Source organism: Rhyacophila brunnea, unplaced genomic scaffold (genome assembly GCF_057557595.1).
Source record: "Rhyacophila brunnea isolate RB1 unplaced genomic scaffold, BYU_Rbru_1.0 scaffold_23, whole genome shotgun sequence".
Classification (NCBI taxonomy): Eukaryota; Metazoa; Arthropoda; class Insecta; order Trichoptera; family Rhyacophilidae; genus Rhyacophila; species Rhyacophila brunnea.
The window spans coordinates 28123298-28146828 of record NW_028232893.1 but is presented as its reverse complement, the minus strand read 5'-3'; the positions used below and the strand labels follow the sequence as shown (position 1 = coordinate 28146828).

The window sequence follows — 23531 nt, the reverse complement described above, 5'->3', positions numbered from 1 at the left end:
CATTCCTTTCTACCTCCCGATCGAGTCTTTGCTAAGGTAGAAAAAGAATTACGAAAAAAGGACACCATTGTTGCACCCAGTGAATACATTGATGTGCTACAAAATCATGGTACAGTATGGCATCTTGGTACGCAAGTCCCAATTTGGAATTGGAAGCAAGCGGTAGCTCAATGCATTAAGCCTCCTGGAAAGTGGCATTTTCGCTTTAATCCCACAAAAAGGTTCTTTCTTTACCGCCAAGAATCTAATGTGGCAGTACAAGGCGAAGAGAACTATCGGTCAGAAATAAATTCAAAGGGCTATATAAACATACAAGGTAAAAATTTAAATTTTGAGCCAAATCTCGTCCGTGCTGGTGTTGGAGTTAAAAAAGAAAAAATAAAAGATGTCGCCAACCTTCTCAAGAAACATTATGGCGATGATTGGCGAAATCTTGAGCTACTGAGATTTTATCGTGACATTGAAACGTCAAACGCTAATAATGGAACTTCAAGTGAAAATTTGGACAATGACGACGAAGTCTGTGAGCGAATGGAAGAAACTGAAGGAAGAGTATGATTTGTTTCCATTAATTTATGAGATTCTGTATTTTTTATTATGTCCCAATTTTATCTTCTAATTTAATGTGATTATGTTGCTACAATGTTATACTTATGTCATTCTGTATTTTATAATAAGTTCCAATTTTATCTTCTAATTTCAATGTGATTTTGTTCCTACAATGTTATACTTATGTCATTTTGTATTTTATAATTAGTTCCAATTGTATCTTCTAATTTTAATGTGATTATGTTCCTACAATGTTATACTTATATCATTTTGTATTTTATAATTAGTTCCAATTTTATCTTCTAATTTTAATGTGATTATGTTCCTACAATGTTATACTTATGTCATTCTTTATTTTATAATAAGTTCTAATTTTATCTTCTAATTTCAATGTGATTATGTTACCTAAAATGCTTTTTTTGGGTGGATGCACTATAATATACCTATAAACCTATCTGATTTTGAAACTTTTATTTGTTCACCCCTTTGTTGTTTACTCTCTCTTTACAGATTCTACTAATACATTAATAATTATTGTATAATAATATCAATAAATACAATCCTATTTACTGTAAAGATATTACTTTTCAGTTAAATACAAAAAATAAATTATTTAATCTGTACCAATTGTTTCCTAGCCATGCTGTAGCATCTGGCGTACTCGTGACAGTGCCACGGAAATATGTGCCTTATGCGGATAAAAATTTAAAGTGAATTACAAGAAGCGCCACCTCCAATTTTATTTTGCTTATATTTATTACATTTAAGAGTTTATCGGCTGAAACAAATTGCCATTTGGTTCTAATTTTGCCATAGAATACAATGGAAAAAAATTCTCCCGTTAAAACAAATAATTTAAGCTTGAAACATAAAAACGTTGTTTCCCACAAATTTCGAATTGTGGAGCTGTCGCTTTTTGTAATTTGTAAGAGTATTATACCTATTTAATATATTTTACTCACTTTTTACATATTATTTTACTAAGAGTTAAAAATCAAATGATTTTTATTTTAGGGGACTTTGAAACTAACCTACCATTTTAAGGGCTTTTGAAATTAACATGTATGATTTTAGAGTGTTATGAAATTTGCATTGTAGCAATGACGCACGAGGAAATAGCAAAAGGCGTTCTGTGGTTATTTTTCTTGGAGAAAAAATAAATGTAAGTCGAAGTATTTACTAAATTTAACAATATAATTATGTTTGCGACATATATTTTATTACCGTATACATATACATAATATGTAAGTATAATGAAAAATATTACAAATAATAAAATAGATCAGTAGGTGTTTATTATAAAAAAACTGGAAGATATTTAATACATTTTCGTTGAAAATGCTCAATTAACGAAACCAGTTCTGATTATTTACAAATAGGTAACACATTTTTAAAATTTGAAATGTTATAATAGCTTCACCAAGAATTAACAGGGTAAAATGTTATTTTTTAGCTCGAAACAGTGAGCATTAACAAACAGTTGATGAAATATAATACACCTAACATGATTATTTTCGTATTATTACAAATTTAAATAACAATCAGCAAAAATAAAATGTGGATACAAATAGAGAGTAAGATATAAAAGAAAAAATAATAATTAATACACAAAAACATCAAAACTCTAGTAACGTTTTGGGTCTCATTCTCGAATCATTCTTTCGTTTTTACTGTACTTAAAATTCAAGTTAAGTGCTTAACTTGCAAAACTATTTATTCTAACTTAATTATTTCGAATTGCAATATTTGAAATTGCATGACTAGGTACCTACTGAATATTGTAACCAGAGATTTTTGTTTTGAAAATTATTTCGCCTCTTCGTCCAGTTGATGGTTGAGGCGATATGCAGATGACATCCTCTTCTTTCACTTCGTAAATGTCTTCTACTCTTGGAAATGAAAACATAATTTCGTTTTCTTTTTTAATCGTCTTAAGTTTTCGAGCAAACTTTGTCAGAATTCTGTCATCTTGCTCAAGTTTTATTATAACTCCGACAAAATGTTTCACAGTTTTTTTTGTAGCAAATTGTACTACAATCCACTTTCCAATCTCTAACATTTCTGAATTAGATGCAACTGCAGTATCATCAAACTGATCAGACAATTAATTGAAGGATCGTTTTCCTCATCGCCGAGCAAATTATTAATATAGTCTTGCATATTATCTTCGCTTTCGTCACTTGATGTCCATGACAAATCTTCTTCTGATGACATGGGTTCGTGTTTTTTTTGTTTTGGTGTACTTTTATCGGTTTCAATACCTTCTTCTGCGTGTTAGTTTTGTCTTGCAATGGCTTTATTTTCTTTTCTATTGGGACACTATTTTTCATTCGCTCTATAACATCATAACATGTAATCACTTCTGCTCCTGGGGCAACCATTTTTATCTTATTCTTTATATGCGCCTTACTACTGATAGAATTCAGCAAAAGTGTTTCAAACAAAGTTTTTTCTATATTTTCTGCAGGAAACTTCTTTATTTGGTAATTGAACAACTTTGCAATCCAGAATTATAGGCTTAGAAGAACATTTTTGAGTCGAACAGTCCCTATACAAATTGACGATTTTTTTTTCTTCTTCGGAAAATTCGATTTATAGCGATTTTCGCGAATTCGAAATCAAATTTTCAGAGTCCCTTGGATTTCGAATTATCTAAGTTATACGGGTATACAAATTCTTACATATAAACATTCTATTTCAATTACGAACATGTTCGATCTTCGATACTTCGATCGATATAAATAATGCGTCATGTCCCATCACTAGTTAAAATATTGACTTTGCAAATTCATACAAAATATATGGGGGAAGTGTGACACAATACAAAGGCACACTTACCCCACGTGTTTACTTTCGTGGGGGAAGTGTGTCTACTTGATTAAAGGTTTCAAATGCTTATAATTCAGTAAAACGATAACACCTCGTGAAGCAGCGTATCAAAAGACATATACTCACCAATTTTTACAACCACAATGTGCAGATTTCCATGTTTAAAAAAATATTTTAGTAACAGCTACCATCTCACTCGTCGACTTCAAAATGTCGTCTGGAGAAAATTCCATGTAGTCACCTCAAAAAACATGGTATCGACACCATTTCTGATTATTTTTATAAATCGGTGATTTTGCTATCACCTTTCCATAGATGGCATCATCCAATTTGTAGTAGATACTGAGATATCTTAGTAGCTACACTTACCCCAAAGTCACACTTACCACGTAAGGTGACAAAAAAAAAATTGTCAAAAAAAAAAAAAGAAAATAGTTCTGGATAGAGATACCCTAATCACCCAGCGGTATGAAATATACTTGTTGACCTATTCTCATACCTAACAAATATACATTAAAAAATTCATAAAAATCGGTCGTGCCATTTCGGAGGAGTTCGACCACAAACATCGTGACACGAGATTTTTATATATATAGAGATTATGATGGTAAAGTTTGGCAGTATTATTTCCACACTATTAAAAATTAATATAGTCATTACAAATAGCTGAGAACCTTCCAATAAATCATTTTTATGATAATCAAAATATTACCTATTCTTTTATGGAACCACCATTAAATATAATATTCACGTACTTATACGTAATTTAACTAATAATGATTTTTTCGGAGCATATGCGAATTACAGCAACTCTATTTTCATTTGTTTTATTCATCTGCCATGTACAGACAGACCTACAAACTTATCTGAAGAATGTGATGGGGAGCCACTGTCGAAAACTAGATAGGTACCCAACCAAGACTCGTAACTGGACAAAATCTGACATTCGAATGACATTTTCAAAATGGCGTCCTATGGTAGTTCGTAGTTCCATTGTTGGCCATTCTACAGATAAGTTTGTAGGTCTGTAGCCACGTCTTCCAAAAAAAATGTTTTTAAAATTGGATTTGCGCAATAAATTCAGGCTCCAAAATTTGGAAAAATAAATGTAAAATCCAAAGAGATCGACTCCAATCTCTTTGGTAAAATCATTAAAAATTTATCACTTTTATCTATATAGGATTTTCATGAATTGTTTTCACTGTCCAACCTCTTTGTTTTCACTAAAAATATTATCTATATACCTACCTACCTATATTATTTCCAAATTATTAGTTTCAATATTGCCCCAAGTTGTCTATGGTACAAATATTATCGTATTGTCTTTTAATGTCAGAAATCGAAGTAAAATGAAAATAATCAATGGCTTCGTTGTTGTTGTCGTCAATGTCACCCAAATATTCTAATTATTGAAGGAAAGTCGACAGGTTAATCGAGAAGAATGGCTACCGCTGAATCTAGGGACGCTTTGGCGTGCGAATTCAAGGAAAATGTGTGCAGGGGTTGTCTGTTTGTATCAAGGAAAGAATTTCCCCCCACCGATGACAGCACATTACAATATTTTACGGAAATTTCCAAAATAAACGTAAGTTTACTGAATGGTTACCAAGATGTAAGCTATAAATTATCATTCAAACTACTGTTAATTAGTTTTCGTACTAAACACACTCTTGGAATCGTCAGTAGGTGAAAGTTGCAATGTTTTCTCGATGGTTCTGTCGATAAACTGTTTGATTTAATGAGTTATATTACTTAAACAATCCGAAAGTGGCACACTTAAGGTAGTAAATAAGATTTGATGACTGAAACAATAGAATATAATTTGAAAAAAGGTGTTGCGGAAACCTCCATAAGTACCAGGTCTATGTAACATGTGAAATCGGATGCCAGCAGGAAAGACCCATAATTCGTCTGTAAAGCCATGGATGAATTTGCATTCAATTGATTATTATTATAAATTACCTCTATCCGAACTGGGACTGTTAATTAGGGACTGAAATTGTGTGCAGCAAACGAGGTTATCGGCTTCTGAATACATGGGTTACGGATTTTAATCCCGTGTCTAGTAAATTCACATTTAATTTTTTTAATGGGGCTTGTATTAAAGTAACTCTGAAAATGATTATTTCAATCATAAGACATCCTTGATTAAAAAACGCCCCCCTATTTTTAGATATATACCAATAAAAGAATTAAAATAAATACGTAATTTAATATGTCCGATCCTATGTCGAGCTTATTGGCCTCCACAGGGTGAAGGTTGTATCAAAAGATTTTTGTTTTTATGAGAAATGGATGTTGGCCATATTCTCAACCTATTATAGCCATACGTTTGGGTCCAAACACGCATTGAAAAAACAACATTCGTGGGTGTACAGGCAGAAGTCACTAACTCCAGTTTTGACTAAATTGAGATTTTAATGTCATTATATACAAAAAATAATGCTGCTTAACTGGCATAAGTCACGATTTAAGATTATTGAACATATAAAATAATAAAAGTAATGAAGAACTCAAAAAATAAAGATTTTACAACCAATTTAAGAACACCAAAAACATTGATTATCTCAGAACTGTGTATTTGGAGTTAGTGACTTCTGCCTGTACGCCCACGATATATAGCGCTGGGCCTACAAATACTTTCTCTTTCACTCATCAGATGTCACATACAGTGCCGTGCGGGCATCGCGCGTCCCTTCTATCAGGTGTTTCCACCACAGCGTGCCGACGTTATCACATAGACGGCAGAGAAGGGGTCACCTATTTCACTATATAAAGCGACGTTCGGCCTTCAATTACAGTCAGAATTGGGACGGACTTGGCTTTGTCAAGAGACTCCATTCAAGTAGCGCACTACAGTAGTCTTGCTTGCACTCTGAAAACGGAATACACGGTTAGCCGTAACCCTATCAGAGTCAAGTGAGCTCTTTGATTGAGTTAAGCCACTGCCATCTTTAGATTAATAAATCCTGAGCATAACTTTTTGCACAAGCAACGAGTGGTCCACTTTTCAGCTGTCAAAATTAGATTCGAGATTGACATATTGATTCACCCTTACTCGTGTCAAATTGAATTATAAAAAATTATCAAATCAAATGGATTAACTATAGCCCTACCGGCATAAGAAGACCCGCGAGATGAAGCGGGGGGAAAAGAAAGAAAAATATTGCCAGGTTCAATACATATTTTGCCTCGTTAAATAATTAATCTTTGCTTCTAATAATATTAGTTTTATTGAAGTCCATTTGTGTAATAATTAAATTATAATACATGGAATTTTAACGAAATCATGTGTAGGTATAGAATGTATAAAATATTTTGAACGTATAATGCATTATTAATTATTGATGAATGAACTCATTCAAAAACTCAGAACATTACATCACCTTAAAAATGTATGTGTCCGAAAGATTTAAGACAGTCCTTAGATAAAAAATATACTTACCTAATTGTTTGTTTATTTAATTGGTATGCCGGTCTGATTTATTTGACACTCCTAAAACAATGAAAAAATAATAGCGTACATAAAAGGAATGGATATTCAGTGTATATAGGCGGGTACTTTTTGAAGTTATAAGTGTAGATAATATTATAATTTGCGCAAGAAAAAGAAAATAGTTGGTCTGAGTGGGTACTAATACAAAATAAAATAGTCATATTAAAATACACCTTTTCAAACACTACTTAGAAATCAATGTCTTTTTAAAACTATTACAAGAAATAAAAATAAAGCTTCATTTTTTTCTTTAAAAAATATCAAACTAAATTTTAAATTATTGAGTATATTTTATCAGCGTATGGCAACATTAACATATATAGCAAGACCGTACATGTCACCATGGACGCTCTAAGACAGCCTAAGAATTGAATTTCGCAAAGGGATAATGACTTGCTTAATCTCTTTTTCTTCATCGCAAAATTTTGCAACATTATAAAACAATCTCCCTGGCAGGTCCGGGTATTGGTTTTCCAGACTTTGAAGTTATTTTGTAAGAGATATTGTTAAAATACTGGAGATGTTCGCGGTAAGTGTTTAATGAATGGAATGTGTCGCTGGACATGAGTGGACCTACCACTACCCCCACCTTTCGCAAGTCTTTCCTCTCACCCCGCTTTATCTCGCGGGTCTTCTTAGGCCGGTAGGGCTCTATCAGTGTTATTAAGGTGATACATCAGTGAAACGGCAAATAATTTTCAACTATAGGCGCGACAAAATTTTGGACTCGCTCGCATTCTGAGAGAGAACGTCGAGCTGGAAACACGTTACTTTGTTTCGTGATGGCGACGGGCGTATTAATTCTTAAATCGTGTAAAGATGACTAAAAACGTTACCCATTTAATTTAAAAAGAAAACATGTCAATGAATATATTATTATTGTTACTAATAGAACAATAAACAGAACATAAAATGGACGTATGTTGGATTTATATGACAAATTATATTTCGTTTGGCATGCGTCATTTGCACCCGCGACCCGCAATCCGCGCGTCGCCTAGCCACGATCTTTTTAGACCGTGCCTTAACTGATGTACAGCCTTAATAAATAATATACATTCCTGTTATTCATCAGCACTGTCAAAGTCAGACTAGTCCTTCACACAAAAGCGGTGGTTATATTGATTTCCAAAAAATATGTAGCATTGATCTACGCATTACATTTGTAGAAGGTTTGTTAATGCTAGTGTATTATTTATCATGTAACTTATGTATTCAAATCAAACCATTCCCTGTGTGAACACGACAGACCCGTCAGTATGAGCACTCTATAGAACAATGACAGGCAATGACAGTTCATACATTTACAACAACGGGAGGGGCGGAAAAAGTAGGACCAGTCGTTGTGAATGTATCGGCTTTCTACATGAGTCGGCAATGGCTAAGCACATTGGCGGATGTGACACCCCCGTATGGTCCCCATTTGGGGATGTCTTTGTGTATCTGGAGACGCCCGAATCCGTATCAAAGCCAACAAATAATAAAGCGCTGATTACGAAAATAAATAATAATAAAAGAGCCCAGCCGGCAATGCCGTAAATTTTGTTAACCGTTGGAGATTTGCAACGTCGCTTTCTTTTCGACGACGGTTTCGTTGGAAAAAATCACAAGATGGCGCGGAGATCGCGACAAGCAGCAAAATCGCGAACGCGTACATTTCGCCCTCCGTAGAATTAAATTATTAAAAAATGTAACCATATAGTATAATAAACGTAAATAAACTCGCCGCTTCCATCACAATTCCGGTGCCTTAATTATCCACCTTCATCCCAAATACAGACGATAAGAAAACAAAACACAAAGTGACAGTTGAGAAAATTTCACACACAAAATGGAGGGGAGTGATACGGACTACGCCGTAGTTCCACTCTCAGTTACCTCGAACCTGTTATACTCGCGCACATCAAAATCATTGTACTGTTACCGTGTTATTTTCAAAATATACCATACACTCTTCGAGATACCCACGACTCATTATTTATAAATAAGTACTACGCGGTTGTAGTGCCCTTATACATGTTGATTTGCCAGACAGAATCGACTCGTTGCCGTTTGACCACCATTTAAATTAATCATCAAAATTTTATTATAAATATGATAGTCGTCCAATGACACTAAAAACTATTATAATTGTATACTTCGAATTACTGTAAATATGACTGTACTTTTTGGACAAGCACTTTTTTGTTAACCTCGGCCGACCTTCCTTTGATACACTCCTGGGACTTTGGTCCTCTACTGACGTCCACTGTAGAACATTTGATCGGCCTAAGCATGCCACCTGATCTTGAATAGTCACTTGGGTAAACAAACCGTATGCACAGATTTCTTGATTAGTTAAAAAGATGATTCTGTGTAAAATCAACATTAATGTTAGTCATAATTTGCAAAGTGTGAGTGATTGATTGTGTGGGGTAAATGAATAACATGAATGATAATACATAATAATACATTTACTCTATATTAGAATAAGGAATCTTTATATGTAATAGTCTTAAGGTGACGCATCAGTGAAACGCCAAATAATTTTCAACTGTACGCGCGACGAAATTTTGTACTCGCTTCGCATTCATTGAGAGAACGCCGAGTCAGACATACGTCACTTTGCTGCATGATGACGACGGGCCAATTAATTCTAAAATCGTGTAAAGATGACTAAAAACGTTACCCATTTACTTTAAAAAGAAAACATGTCAATGAATATATTATTATTGTTACGAATAGAATAATAAACAGAACATAAAATGGATGTATGTTGGATTTATATGAGAAATAATATTTCGTTTGACAGGCGTCTTTTGCACCCGCGACCCGCAATCCGCACATCGCCTAGCAACGATCTTTTTAGACCGTGCCTCAACTAATGCATGGCCTTAAGGTTTAAATACTAAGAAAATGTTCTTGAATGCAATGCGTTCATGTAAATTTTACTGAGAGAGTCGTAAGCGTTGTCGCGTGATTTAAAAAAGAAAAATAAATAAATAAAACCAAGCGACTTCGCGCACAGTCGCTTGCGGGCTGGCGAGTCGTCAATAGCCCTCCAACGGGAGAAGTCGAAAAATTTCACAAGTCCGGAACACACGTCCGGCAGCGTTATAAATTAAAAGAATAACTTTTATACTAAAATCGCGTCGGCTCTCTGCATTTATTATAAGAATACTCTAGTAATATAATTGTAAACAAAACAAAGAACAATATATAACTGCGCTAGTGCACAAAAAAAAGACTCTTTAATTACTGTGCCATACTGTGTACCTACTCCAATCCCGAGAACTCTCTTAATAATACAGACATTTGTATATATTTTTTTACTTTAATCTTTAATAACCACACTACTGAGCTAGCGACGTAAAGTGTTGGTGTATTACCTTCAACAGGCATTCTTCGCCACTAGCGTCAACTGATGTTTTTTTCAAGTAACAAAGTTACTTCAATGCTGTGTGCATCGATCAGTAGTGAAGGGTGGAGGTAGGTTGTGGGGATCCAACAAAAAAATGCACACTAAACTTTCTCAGTCACACTTACTTGTTTTTGTTTTAATATGATTTGGTTCTAGGCAGGGCTTAATTGAATTTTACAAACTAATCAACACCATCAACAATTTGTATTCTACATGCAATGAAAACAAATAATTATGACTGACAAAGTTTGGTGTGCTCTATTTATGTCAGATCTTGACAGCCTACCTCCACCCTTCGCCACTGGCATCGGTACATTAGGTTACGTGTGTTTTGTACGATATCACTTAGACAAAGTTGACGTATTGCAGTTGTGTCAAGTTTGTATGTGCGATCTACTTAAAACGCAACTTGAATTTTTAGAGATGACAAAATAGGATAAACACATGCGTTTTACAATTGATTCAATGAAGCTCATATTAAAAATTTGTAGGTATCAAAAGACAGCCATCTGCCGCACAGATTCTGCAACGACTGCTTGAGGTGCATGAAGCAGTTCTCCAGGTTTAAAAAGAGATGTCGGAACTCCAACAGAATACTATCTCAGCTTCTCAGAACCAGTTTTACGTACAGCGGTCAGGTTCGTAAGGCGTAGTTGGTATATCTATGTATGTGAACTTTATTTTAATTAACTTATTTCGAACATAATATAATCAGTGTTTCCATGTTTTTATCACACATTTCTAGTACATTAGTGTAGGATTGTTAATAGAGATTCCAATCCCGGGATCCCGAGCTATTTTCGATACCTATGAATCCCGGGATTGATAAACATATTCCCGAAACTTTCGGGATTGATTTTTTTACCAATTTTTATGGAAAATAAAATGAAAAAGAAAATATAACAGAAAAAATACTTTTAATAACAAATAACTACATTAGAAATAAACTGAGTTTGAATGAAGTTTGATTTATACCCATGTGTAAGTTGCCCACATGAATTAATAAAAATGAGAAAGATTGGAAAAAAACAATGGTTCGCACTATTAACAAAGTAATTCCACCATGATCTCATACGTTTTACGGCAGTTTCTTATTTGGCTGACTAATTAGATTTATGAAGCGTAAAGGCCATAAGTACACCATGATTTGCTTCACTATTTTAAATCTCGCTAACCCATTCATTAAGTCTTTACTATCCAGAAACAGCAATCTCATATTAAATTCACATTATTATTTATATTACAATTTATTTACTCCATTAAACTTATGTATTTCCAATATACAGAACGTATACAATATTAACAATAAATGTCTTAAATTGTATTTTAAATTATACTACGTTTATTTTTAACCGATTTTATCAATGTTATTTGTAAATATAAAAATTTTATATTAACAATGGAAAAAAATGCCAATCCCGGGATTGTCTAATTGTAATCCCGAAATCCCGGGATCAGAATTATGGCTCGGGATTGGATTTCCTAATTGTGATATTGAATGAAAACATCAAAACATACCTGTACACTGACACGCCTTTTTTAGAACAAATCGGCATGAATTGTGTGTACAGTGCCACAAACTTATCTGAATAATTAATGGGGGAGCCACAGTCTAAAACTACCCAGTCAAGACTCGCAACTGGACAGAATCTGATATTCGAATGACTTTTTCAATATGGCGTCCATATGGTAGTTCGTAGTTCCATTTTTGACCATTCTTCGGATTAGTTTGTAGGACTGTATTTCTATTGATTATCAGCTCGAAATGAAAGAAAATTTTGTCCAAAACCAAAGTCAGGATTTTTACCGCTCAAAATAAATTACACCCGATCCTCTTTTTGCACGGGGGATACGTACCAAAGACTACCGTGCAAAACATAACCGTGTAAAAAAAGATAAGGTGCCCATACAAAAATGGTAGATAGGTTCCATTACTTAAAATGAACTCAAAATACGAAATTCTTGAACTCAAAAATGAATCGAATTTATTTATTATTTATACATAAAAATCAAAAATACATAGTTTTCGATTTAAATTAAATTTAGAAGGGTGAGAAATATTATATTCATTCAGTGTCGCTACTTGACAATAAACGTGCCCGTTCACTGCTGCTTTTCGCTGGCGAAAAATCACTCGTTGGAAATATTAAATGACGCCGAAGCACGCAGTGCGTCTCGTATCGAACCGGAAGTGACTGACTAGTGGCGCCATATATGTACATATGTATGTCTGGGTAGCATCTGGTGACAACAAATGTGCATACATTTGTTGTATTCACCATTTGTTGGCGTGCCGTCCATTGCAACGCAATTTTTTGATAAATATGTAGTACATACGTATTTTTAATCTTTTTAGTTTTTTTAAACCGTGTTAAAGTAACAAAATCAGTGTAAATAAAAAATAATAAAAATAATCAGTACTTTTTATAAACCGTGTTATTTCAAAACCGTGCAAAAAGAGGATCGGGTGTATGTGGTGGATGTTTTTGTTATTTCATTTTTGTCTTTTTTTTAATTACTCTGTTTTTCTAATACCGAAAATACTGGTACTTAATTTGAAATTTTAAAAATGTTTATTTCGGTATCGATGAATACCCGTATCTATTGCAATCTCTACACTAGTGGCTTGTTGAGATAATAGCCCAAATCTATGGCTACTACCATGGCTTTGTATTTATTTTTGCACTTATCTTGGGACCCTGGTCTTTCACTCAAAGCATCAGACACTGAAATAGGTTCAGTGGTTTTTGCTTATTTTTGAGTACAATGTGGGATTGGTTTGTAAACGGCCCACGTGCCCCACGCCACGTAGGTCAAAATGGAGGTTTTATGGTATTTTCAGAGCATAAGCCTGGGCATTCCTTAAAAGTTGTAGATAATTTTTAAGCCTTATTATCCTTTATATTGATTTAATATTTATGGAGGGCTTATGCTTATGCTCTGAAAATACCATAAAACCTCCATTTTGACCTACGTGGGGCATGTGGGCCCTTAAGTGACCAAGTAAAAACACTTGTCATCGTTTTATTTGGGTTTATTATAATTGATGTTGAAACGCAAAGACCCCGTTACATGTAATATTAATTATATGTTCTCCTTTTTATAGTTCGATCTCAATGACCTACGCAAAGAGAGAAAGAAATATTTAGAAAACGTCAACACGTTGACGCTCTCAAATACGTTGACGGTTGAATGTCTTGAAACGAATACAGACGACGATAAACAAGATGTCTTTACAAACAGCATTAAAATTGTTGTCAAAAATCAATCGCCTGAAAAGACCTGCAACACGCAACCTAGCTTATTGAATGACGGTTTCTGCATTGAAAATGGAGAGATGCGTAGTTGTACTCCACTTTCTGACGATTTGAAGCTGATTGACCTAGTAGATAATTCGTGCCCGGAAAAATTATACGGTGAAGTCAGCGATAAGTTCTTCGTAATCGATTCCTTGGCGCCGAATAGGGATAAGTCAAATTTTAAAGACGATGTTTCCATGAAAGATGAAACGGTTGTAAAGAAAGAAGTGAATGCCGATTTTGACATCGGATTTCATGACGATTTCGACAGGAATTCACTATCGCCCGGCAGTATTAAAGACGAGCTATCGGATGCCGAAAATGACGATGTCATTCTGGAGAGTACGAGGAAACTTTCAAGAAGAATCGCAATGCTAAATACAAAAAGGAAGTCCGGAAAAAGTAGCAAATCTAAAGAGACCAATATATCACGTAGAAAGGTCACGAAAAAAGTCACCGGCAGGAGAAAAAAATCTGATATCAAAGCTGATGAGAAAGAAGACGCTGAGAAAAAGGTCCGGAAGATCTATTACACGTTTGATGAGTCAATGGTTAATATTTCAAGACCCACGGTCGAAGAGCAGATCCAGGAGCTGGAGGAACAGAGGAAGACGAAGAGATATGTGGAGGCAAAATATAAATGTCATCTCTGCGCCAAATGGTACAACTATGAACACAGCTGGAAGTCGCATTTAGTGAGGCACGAAGAGGTGAGTTGTGTTGGAATTTTAGAACGTAGCATTATTCTATTAATACTATCGACCGAAGGTACTTGATGGAATTTGAATTTACATTCAAATGGTTTTAAGTTTTGTACTATTCCATTTGTGTCATTTTTGCGATCCGGGTTTCGCCTTTCGGCATCTTCTGGCGTTGTGTATACTCACCAAATGGCAAACACACACTGACAACGAATACTATTGGGGTGGGGTGTGTCTCAAAAATACCGGTTGCCCCGGACCTCGTGTTTAGTCCTGATCATATGCTCCAACTGAGGAGCAAACATGTACTAGCCTAAAATATTTGAATCTCTTGAGTTTAATCAATTTTCGTTTTCCTTTGCAGTCGACTGGCAAATACTTGTGTTGGATATGCCGGCAGCGCTTTGCGACGAGCGGCGGCCTCCGCAGCCATCAGCACGTCCACCAAGAGCGGCTCGAGTGTAAGCACTGCCTCAAGGTTATGAGCGGCAGGTCGGCCATGGCCGAGCACGTGGCCAAACACAACGGTACCGCGCACACGCCCGTTTGTGACGTCTGCGGCTCTATCAGCATGTGAGACAATCTTCCACTTTTAGTTAAGAATTATTGAATATTTTCAATTTCCATTAAGGTTCAGATGTTTACGAAAAGGTTCATAAGCATCGATATTCTGTTGCTCTTTACCAATGAAAGTGCTTTTTCGATGGCTATCAAAATGCTGCAGACTTTCTTCAATCATTTTATCCATATAGGCCCTTATATTAGTCTCCTTCTTCGTGTTGGAATCATCAGCTACTACAAAACGCAACTGTAGAATTTAGCAAAACAACCGTGTTTTCTTCAGCTTATAGATCTCTTTGGAATTAAATTTCAGTGGGAATTCTATGCATAAGAATAAGCTAGGTCTCCATTTGATCACTTCATCTTCCACTTCACTTCTACTTTTCAATTTTGGATTTAACAGCGAGTAGTTTTACGTATCCTTTAAGGGGGTACATGCTCAGCGTAGGTCAAAATGGAGCTTTTGTTCTATTTTCAAAGCATGATCCTGGACATTCCTTTAACGTTGTAGATAATCTATTTATATAATTTTGAAGCCTTATTATCCTTTATATTTATTTTAAACATTTGATGACTGCATAAAGTATTTTTATTACATAAAATAGTATTCTTTTAAACCTCTCGCTCTAATGTTTTAGAATATAGTCATATTTCAGTACATAAATGTGCAGTGGTGTTAAGATTTTTTACATTTATTAATTTTCAAACGCATTTATAAAACCATCAGTATAATTTATGTCGTTTTGTTTTAATTAAATTGTTAGTGTTTAAATTAATAAATGTAAAAAATCTTAACACCACTGCACATTTATGTACTGAAATATGACTATATTCTAAAACATTTGAGCGAGAGGTTTAAAAGAATACTATTTTATGTAATAAAAATACTTTATGCAGTCATCAAATGTTTAAAATAAATATAAAGGATAATAAGGCTTCAAAATTATATAAATAGATTATCTACAACGTTTAAGGTATGTCCAGGATCATGCTTTGAAAATAGAAAAAAAGCTCCATTTTGACCCACGCTGAGCATGTCCGTCCTTAAGTGGAAATGAAGTTACGCACTGCGTCAACTGTTTACATATGGGAAAGCAATGTTCTCATATTTTTATAATGCTTGTTTTAAAACAAATATGTAAAAATTATAGTATTTTTGGCTTATTTGATGGCTGAGCGGCTTAAGCATTGACATATAACAGACAGAGGAATAAAATTTACCCCAAACCCTCATAACGTTCATTAACTATTCAAATATGTTAGTTGTGTATTTGTTATTGGTGAACGTGATCAGTCCAAATTCTTTGATCCATCCTTGAATTACATGTTCCAGCTAATAATTTGAAAATTACTAAAACTGTTATGAATTAACCGACGTGTAGAAAAATTCAAACTATAATTGCGAAACCAGCGTGATTTGCAACAGGAACTGACCTGACGTATTATTTTTGCAGGACCATGTCAAGTTATTACAAGCACATGAGAAGTCACCGACCGGAACCAATGGAGTACAAATGCCCTCATTGCTCCAAGACTTTCCAATACTTGAATAGCAGGAACGATCACGTTGCGTAAGTGATACTTCAATTGAGGACACAAGTGGATGAAGGTGTTATGTTACATTTTATGACAAAGTCTTTTTATTGCGTGGATGTAGGTGTTATGTACCCATCTTTCATATGTATGTATCAAACATCTTAAAATAATCATTGGTCTGGCATTACGGCAAGGGATGAAGGGACTATGTTACTTTATTTTTTTTAGTTTTAGTTTTATTTTGTTATTTTGTCTAGTGGATGTAGGTGTGATGTACACGTTTTTATAAATAAATTACACATTTGAAGATTTTAACAAACTATTTCTGACGTTAGTAAAATTGTGTGATCCTTAGTTACCACTTGAATACGTCACTAGTTAAATCATCTTCAACTGAAAAAAAATACATCAAAAAAAGTTTGACCTCGTTTTACTCAAAACTTTGATTTTGTAACATAACTCCTTCATCCACTTGTGTCTTCAATTATATTACGTATTAGCTGAACAAGTTATACAATAATACCTTGGTTACTTTTTCCTCCACCGGCTGTCGCATCTCCACACCCATTTTATGGGTGTATACTGTGGCATAATGAATGTTTGCTGCAATGCTGTTCCAACAGCGATCTTCCAAGACCTTGGTTGGCATACACCAGAGTGTGCGTGGTTCACATTATTGAATATATTATGATCAACATATTTATAATCTCCCGACCCCGGCATCTGACTATTAGACTATAATTATATGGAATTATGTAACGACAGCCAAGAGATGTTAGTTGTAGAATATGTATTTTTTGCAAAACTATACAGTAGGGGCAAATAACATTGCGAATTTTAAGAGCGTACTTCAGTGAAACGGTAAATAATTTTCAACAGTAAGTGTGACGAAATTTCTCACTCGTCGCCAATCGGAGACCAACAGTCAAGGTGTGCGCACGTCGATTTATTTTGTCATGGCGTCGGATGAAAATATTCTTACATCGTGTAAAGATGACTAAAAAACTTTACGTATGGACTTAAAAAAGAAAACATGTCAATGAATATACTATTATTATTAGTAATGTAACAATAAACATAACAATAAATGGACACATGTTGGATTTTTATGACAAATTATATGTCGTTCGGCACGCATCATTTGCACAATCCGGACATCGCTTAGCCACGATCTTTTTAGACCATACCTCAACTGAAGTATAGCATTAATGACTGCATCGTAGAACATGAAAATATTTTATTAAAACAATTCCAGAATGTATCCTTGCAAGAAACTGCTGGTTTTGAGGGCACAGTGACAATATCTAATCTGGTTGATCGAATTGAAACTAGGTTCTTCAGTTTTTGGTCTGCTAATCGGTCATTTCACTTCCAGGCGAATCCACACCGGCAGAAAAGATTTCACATGTGAAATCTGCAATATGAGCTTCGTGAATCAGAACGGACTGCGGTCACACTCTACGTCGCATTCTGACCGCAAAGACTTCTACTGCGTGGAGTGCGATAAAAATTTCAAGACCAAGTCTGCCCTGCAGAACCATTTGAATGTCAGCAACAGCCACGGGGATCCCACCAAACTTAAGTATGAAATGTCACCTTCCATTCTTTTTCATTTGCGGTGCGGCTTGAGGTTCATCGTCAGAAGAATCGGTAATGTATTATAATCCCTGACATTGTTGACCCAAAAATGAATAATTCAGAATTCTTAGAATTCTAATTGTTATAAAGTTTTTTTCCAGTGGGAAAATTGATTGGGGTTCATTTCCATTAAATCAAAAATCGGAACCACGGTTTTTGAGTTCGGTTTCGGTTCTTAAAAAAATATTCCTATCTGGTTGTAGCAGTGGCGAAGGGTGGAGGTAAGCTGTTAAGATCCGCCATAAAAGTGCACATTAAACTTTGTCAGTCATACGTATTTGTTTTCATTGAAATAAGACTACAATATTTACAGATGGTACTATTGGTTAGTTTTTAACATTCAATTAAACCCTGCGAAACCAAGCCATAATAGATAATAGTCAAAGTTATGCAATTAAACTAAACATATCTTCGAATATTTTATAGGTAGAATAATATTTTTAATCCATTATAGTTTGGTTTCGGCAGGGCTTAATGAATTTTAAAAAATATGAACCAACAATATGTGTAATAATATGGTATTCTTAATCCAATAAAAACAAATAAGTATAAATGAAAAAGTGTGCACAGTTTTGTCCTATCTCCCAAAATATACCAAAACTATTGTGGTTTGGTTTAGGCAGGGTTTAATTGATTTTTAAAAACTAACCAATAGTAATACCAATAGTAGTAGGAATAATGATCTGCAGAAATTCGTTGCCTACAACGACATCTGTGATAATAACCAGCCACTATAGTTTCATTTGAGATAAATTAAAATCCTCCTGTTATACTACCTCGATGAATGCGTCTCTTTCTGGCAATATTTTCCAGGTTTAAATGCGACCAGTGCAACAAACGCTACGACACTGTGAGAAAACTCAACCTGCACATTGACTGCACACACCTTCACATCTTCAAGTGGTCATGCGACAAGTGTCCTGCGAGGTTCCTCACGGCCAGCGGCCTGAGACACCACCGCGAGCGGATACACGTCGGCAAAGTGCTGCCCAAGAAGTATCCGTGCAAGTCTTGCGAGAAGGCGTTCACCGTAAGAAAACTTTTTTATACCTACTGACATTAAATAACACAATAAATGCCTAAATCCCCTATCAATAATCCTATAACCTTTTAAAATTTTAAATAAACGAAACAAAGTGAGAAAGTGAAATAGAAATAGGTTGTTTTTTTGACTCGGCGGGGCTCGAAGGATAGACTGCAGGGGTAGTCAACCTTTTTATACCTACCACCCACTTTTGTATCTTTTATAGAAGTAAAATTTTCTAACCGCCCACCGGTTCCACAGTAATGGTGATTATTTATAAAGCAGAGTTACACCAAGTATATAATAATAATTATTTCCCAAATACTTTATGTCAGACTTTCGCTAAGTTTGGCAGAATCTTTATAAAACAACTTACTGTAGATAAATCTATCTTTTTATTTATACTTTGAATATATAGGAGCATGAAGTCTGATGAAATTACATTTAATTAATTAAATTATTAATGAGATCCCTGAGGCTGATGCTGCGAAACTGAATACTGGATATCTGGCTCAATTTTTGTGAGAAACAAACGAAACCCGTACCGCCCACCATGAAAGCTGGAATGCCCACTGGTGGGCGGTAGGGACCAGGTTGACTACCCCTAGGATAGAGGGTTCGTAGTCGCCAGTCAGGAAGAGACCTTCGAAACTGCCTAACAAACCTATTCACCACCTTTTTTTTGCGTCAAAGTTTTGCTACTTCAATCTATATCCATGATTTGTATCTTATGTGAAAAGCCAAATACACGTAATATTTCATTTTCCTGAATACGTGGTTTTAATAAGTGTAAATAAGCCCCCCCCGACATAAGCCCATACATATCACTATTCTCTAATATCATTTATATTTACTCTGACCTACATTCACTCACACTTGTTTAATCCCTCACACCACAATTTGTAAGCGCTTATTTTTGTGTTACAGTCCAAATCCATGCTCGAAAAACACGTACTGACGCACACGGGTGAAAAGCCGCATTCGTGTGAGATCTGCGGGCGGCCGTTCCGCCAGAAGTCCGCCCTGGAAACACACATCAAGTTGGTGCACCTGAAACTGAAGAGGCCGTTCAATAAGAGGAACAAATCACTAGTTAACGTCACCAGTGCGGTGCACCAAGCCAGAAGTTCATGCATTATGGACAGCGTGGGATCCAATAGTCAGCAATATACCGGAGAACTGCTGAGATCTGATCGTATGAGATTATAATAGTGTGGAACATTATTCTCTGTGAACTGTATATTAATTGTATCTAGGTAAATTTTATCGTTAAATCTATCATTTAATCTCAGATCTGACAGCTATTTTGAGTGTATTAAACTCAAAATTCCTGCTTAACTGCGACATGATCGTTGCAACAGTATTCTGGTTAAAATCCAAAATGCATTTCTGAACAGCAGAAAAGAAGCCAGTTCAATGATGTTCAGTTCAAAAGTATGATCGGGAATGTCTGACGCCGCGAATGGCAAATATCTGGGGTGAGGAACTCTCCCATCTGGTTATAGACTCAATGGTAGAGCTCCCAGCAACTCTATGTTGTAACTTGTGACATGAAGTCACCCGACGACATGACGTAATTGTGACGTATGCTCAATACACGCATCGAGGCGAGCCGCCCAATGCACACGGCTCACCATAGATATTATTATGCTGAAACACCTATTTGTGTATGGGGACAATGAATAACGCCAGTATTAGAGTAGCGTTAATTTCTCGAAGACTATTGACTCACTCCGGTAGTACGTCACAATGATGTCATATGACGTCATGTCGCCGGGTGACTTCATGTCACAAGTTACAACATAGGGCTGCAGGTGCCTAATTCTCCCGCAAATACATTGTGGGCCCAATATCATACGCTGCGGACATACCAGCAGGGCTATTCTAACATATCACTTAATTCCAAAAAAAAAGTGATAACCATGATAATTTATCATGTTCAGGGAGTTAATTATCCCACTGTCAGGTGTGATATTTTTTAACATGGCCACACACGTTAACCACGAGCTGTCAAATAATACATTTCAGTATCACAGTTAACACGTCTCATTTGATTCCAAGTGCATCCCATCATCATCATCAGGGGCGCGACAACCCAGTGTGGGTCTTGACCTCCTCCAACAGCTCCCTTCACCTGTTCCTATCCAGTGTTCCTATCCTAGAACACGGCAGTCACTGGCAGCTCCATCCAACCAGCGAATCTTTGGCCTGCCTCTTCTTCTACGCCCCTTGGATTGCCGGATATCACTCTCTTTGCACGTTCATTGTCATTCATACGATGCACATGACCTAGCCATCGCAGTCTCCCAATCTTAATTGATTGAACTGCGCTGCAATCTTCGTATAGCCCGTAGAGCTCAGCATTATATCTTCTCCTCAAATTGGTGCTGTCCCTGATCGGTCCATATATATGGCGGAGAATTTTTCTTTCAAAAATGTTCAGGGCTCGTTCATTTCGCAGAGTTAATGTCCAGGTTTGCGATGCGTAGGTGAGCACTGGCTTTACAAGTGTTCCAAGTGCATCCCATTATGCTCAAATTACATTGTCAGATTGCATCTGGCCAGATCGTCTGCCACGATTGCCAAAATCCATTATTTATGTTTTTCCGGAATCGTGAGCAAATTGGAACCAATTCTATTTCCGTCTGCCACGATTCAAGAAGATTCGTGCATGGGCGCGATATCAGAGAGATGCAGGTTCGATCCTTGCGGGGGGTGTCTTACTTTTTTAAAAAGATTTTTTATATTGGTTAAAATATATTTTCTCAGAAGTGTTTTCAAAATTATGTAATTATCTTCAATAATTAGAATTTTACATTATTAAATCTTGTAAATTAAGTGAAGATTGCTGAGAACGTACGAAAATATCCGAAGCTATCGTCCGCTTGCGAGTCACGCCGGTCATTCTGAATTCATCACTTCAATTGTAAACATCTCTCTCAATAGCTATCCTAAAAATGGTGCGTGCTTATAGTCTAAAGATGTTGGTTAGCGTGGAACGATGGATCTGGTTGGATTTGCGCATCTGCCAGTGTAATTAACACTTTAGAACCTTCAATTGGACTTTTCTTATCCAATTGGACATTCTACTGGGATGCATTTTGGAATCACATAATACGTGTTAACTGTTATTGTAGATAGCCGCCTTGTTTATGGAATTGCTCCGAGTGATATCAGTTTTATTTTGGAGAAATAAAAATAACAGAAACGTTTTAACTATTTAGAATAGGCCTGCTAATGTGTATATAGAATATGTAAGTGGGGATTATATGTGTTTATTCTTTGTACAAGGATGGATAGTAAAATTGAAACTTCTGAGCCTTTGTCTCTTGAGACAGAAGCTGCTTCAAAGAAAGGGTAAACTCATGGAAGTCTGGCGTCATGAACGGCAGCCATCATGTACTAGATGCAATTCACCCGGTGATATAACATCCCGCACCAAATACATTGTACATAGCGAATGTGTGTACAGTATGTATAATTGGGGACGAAATCTTTCTCATTTACGTAAGTGTAGCGAAGTCCAAGCTATTGACCATGTCATTGTAGCTTATGTTTCGGATACTTTTCCTGCAGCTTTATTCCAGCCTCTCGCGAGTGTTCCAAATCATGATTGTATCCGCGTTAAACTATATCTGTATTTTCAAATCTTAGTTTTATATTTCAGATGTTTATAGGGCGCGATTGCAATTATTCATATATTTTATTATCTTAGCGGAATGCAGAATCCAATATTTCGATCTTAAGGATAAGTTGCCGAAAAGGATGACTTAACTATAGACTATACTGACTATAGAGTTAAGGAATCCTTAACCATAGACTATTTTTGTTATGAACACGCCCCCTTCTGTATTACCATTTACCACTGACAGCTGCTGTCAAAATAAATTCGCGTGTCTATAAAACAGTCCAAACACTCAAATTCATTAAACAATTTATCTCAATATGGATATTGATAGTGTTAATTTGTTTGGCATGTACATGCAGCATATTATTTTAATTTTTTTACAAGATGCCAGACAGAATGACACTTGACGCTAGTGTTACCATGTTAAAAAAAATATCTTGCGGTGCCTGTGAAATCACGTATAATGACTGATAACGGAAACATAAGAGTATTATAATTAAATGTTAATTATGTATTCATAGTTATTGCATTTATAAAGTGCAGTTGTCATATATTTATCATCATTTAACAATTATTACAAATAAAAAAAACCAACGAAGCTTTTAAGACGGAGTGAACCATAGACAACATGATCTTAACTAAGGACGTGTTTGAAATTTTAGTTATGACAAATGTTTCTGCATTCCGCTCTTACTGTATATAGAAATCATATTAGTTACATTGTGTATATTTTTAGTTACATACGATTACTTAAGCCCATATTCCATTGGCAGATTGCGTCTGGCCCGATCGTCTGCCACAACTGTCAAACTCTATTCTCTATGGTTTTCAAGGATTGTGAGCGATCGGGACGAAAGTGGAAAATTTTCT

General features: G+C 35.4%; 1 protein-coding gene across 1 annotated transcript; it reads left to right on the top strand.

Moving 5' to 3' along the window:
• Positions 1–4712: 4712 nt before the first annotated feature.
• LOC147069790 (uncharacterized) lies at positions 4713–23239 on the top strand. Its single transcript, XM_085950552.1, has 8 exons — positions 4713–4963; positions 10766–10912; positions 13381–14283; positions 14639–14847; positions 16290–16406; positions 17747–17953; positions 18823–19039; positions 19961–23239. Exons 1-8 carry the CDS (start codon positions 4820–4822, stop codon positions 20240–20242), a joined length of 2226 nt encoding a protein of 741 aa, XP_085806678.1. The 5' UTR covers positions 4713–4819; the 3' UTR covers positions 20243–23239.
• Positions 23240–23531: the final 292 nt, after the last annotated feature.

Bases quoted from the DNA above. Each gene is read 5' to 3' on its own strand.
- LOC147069790 (XM_085950552.1), top strand. From the start codon at position 4,820: ATGGCTACCGCTGAATCTAGGGACGCTTTGGCGTGCGAATTCAAGGAA. The intron at 4,964-10,765 runs GTAAGTTTACTG...AAAAATTTGTAG, and splicing joins CGGAAATTTCCAAAATAAAC to GTATCAAAAGACAGCCATCT. The intron at 14,284-14,638 runs GTGAGTTGTGTT...TTTCCTTTGCAG, and splicing joins ATTTAGTGAGGCACGAAGAG to TCGACTGGCAAATACTTGTG.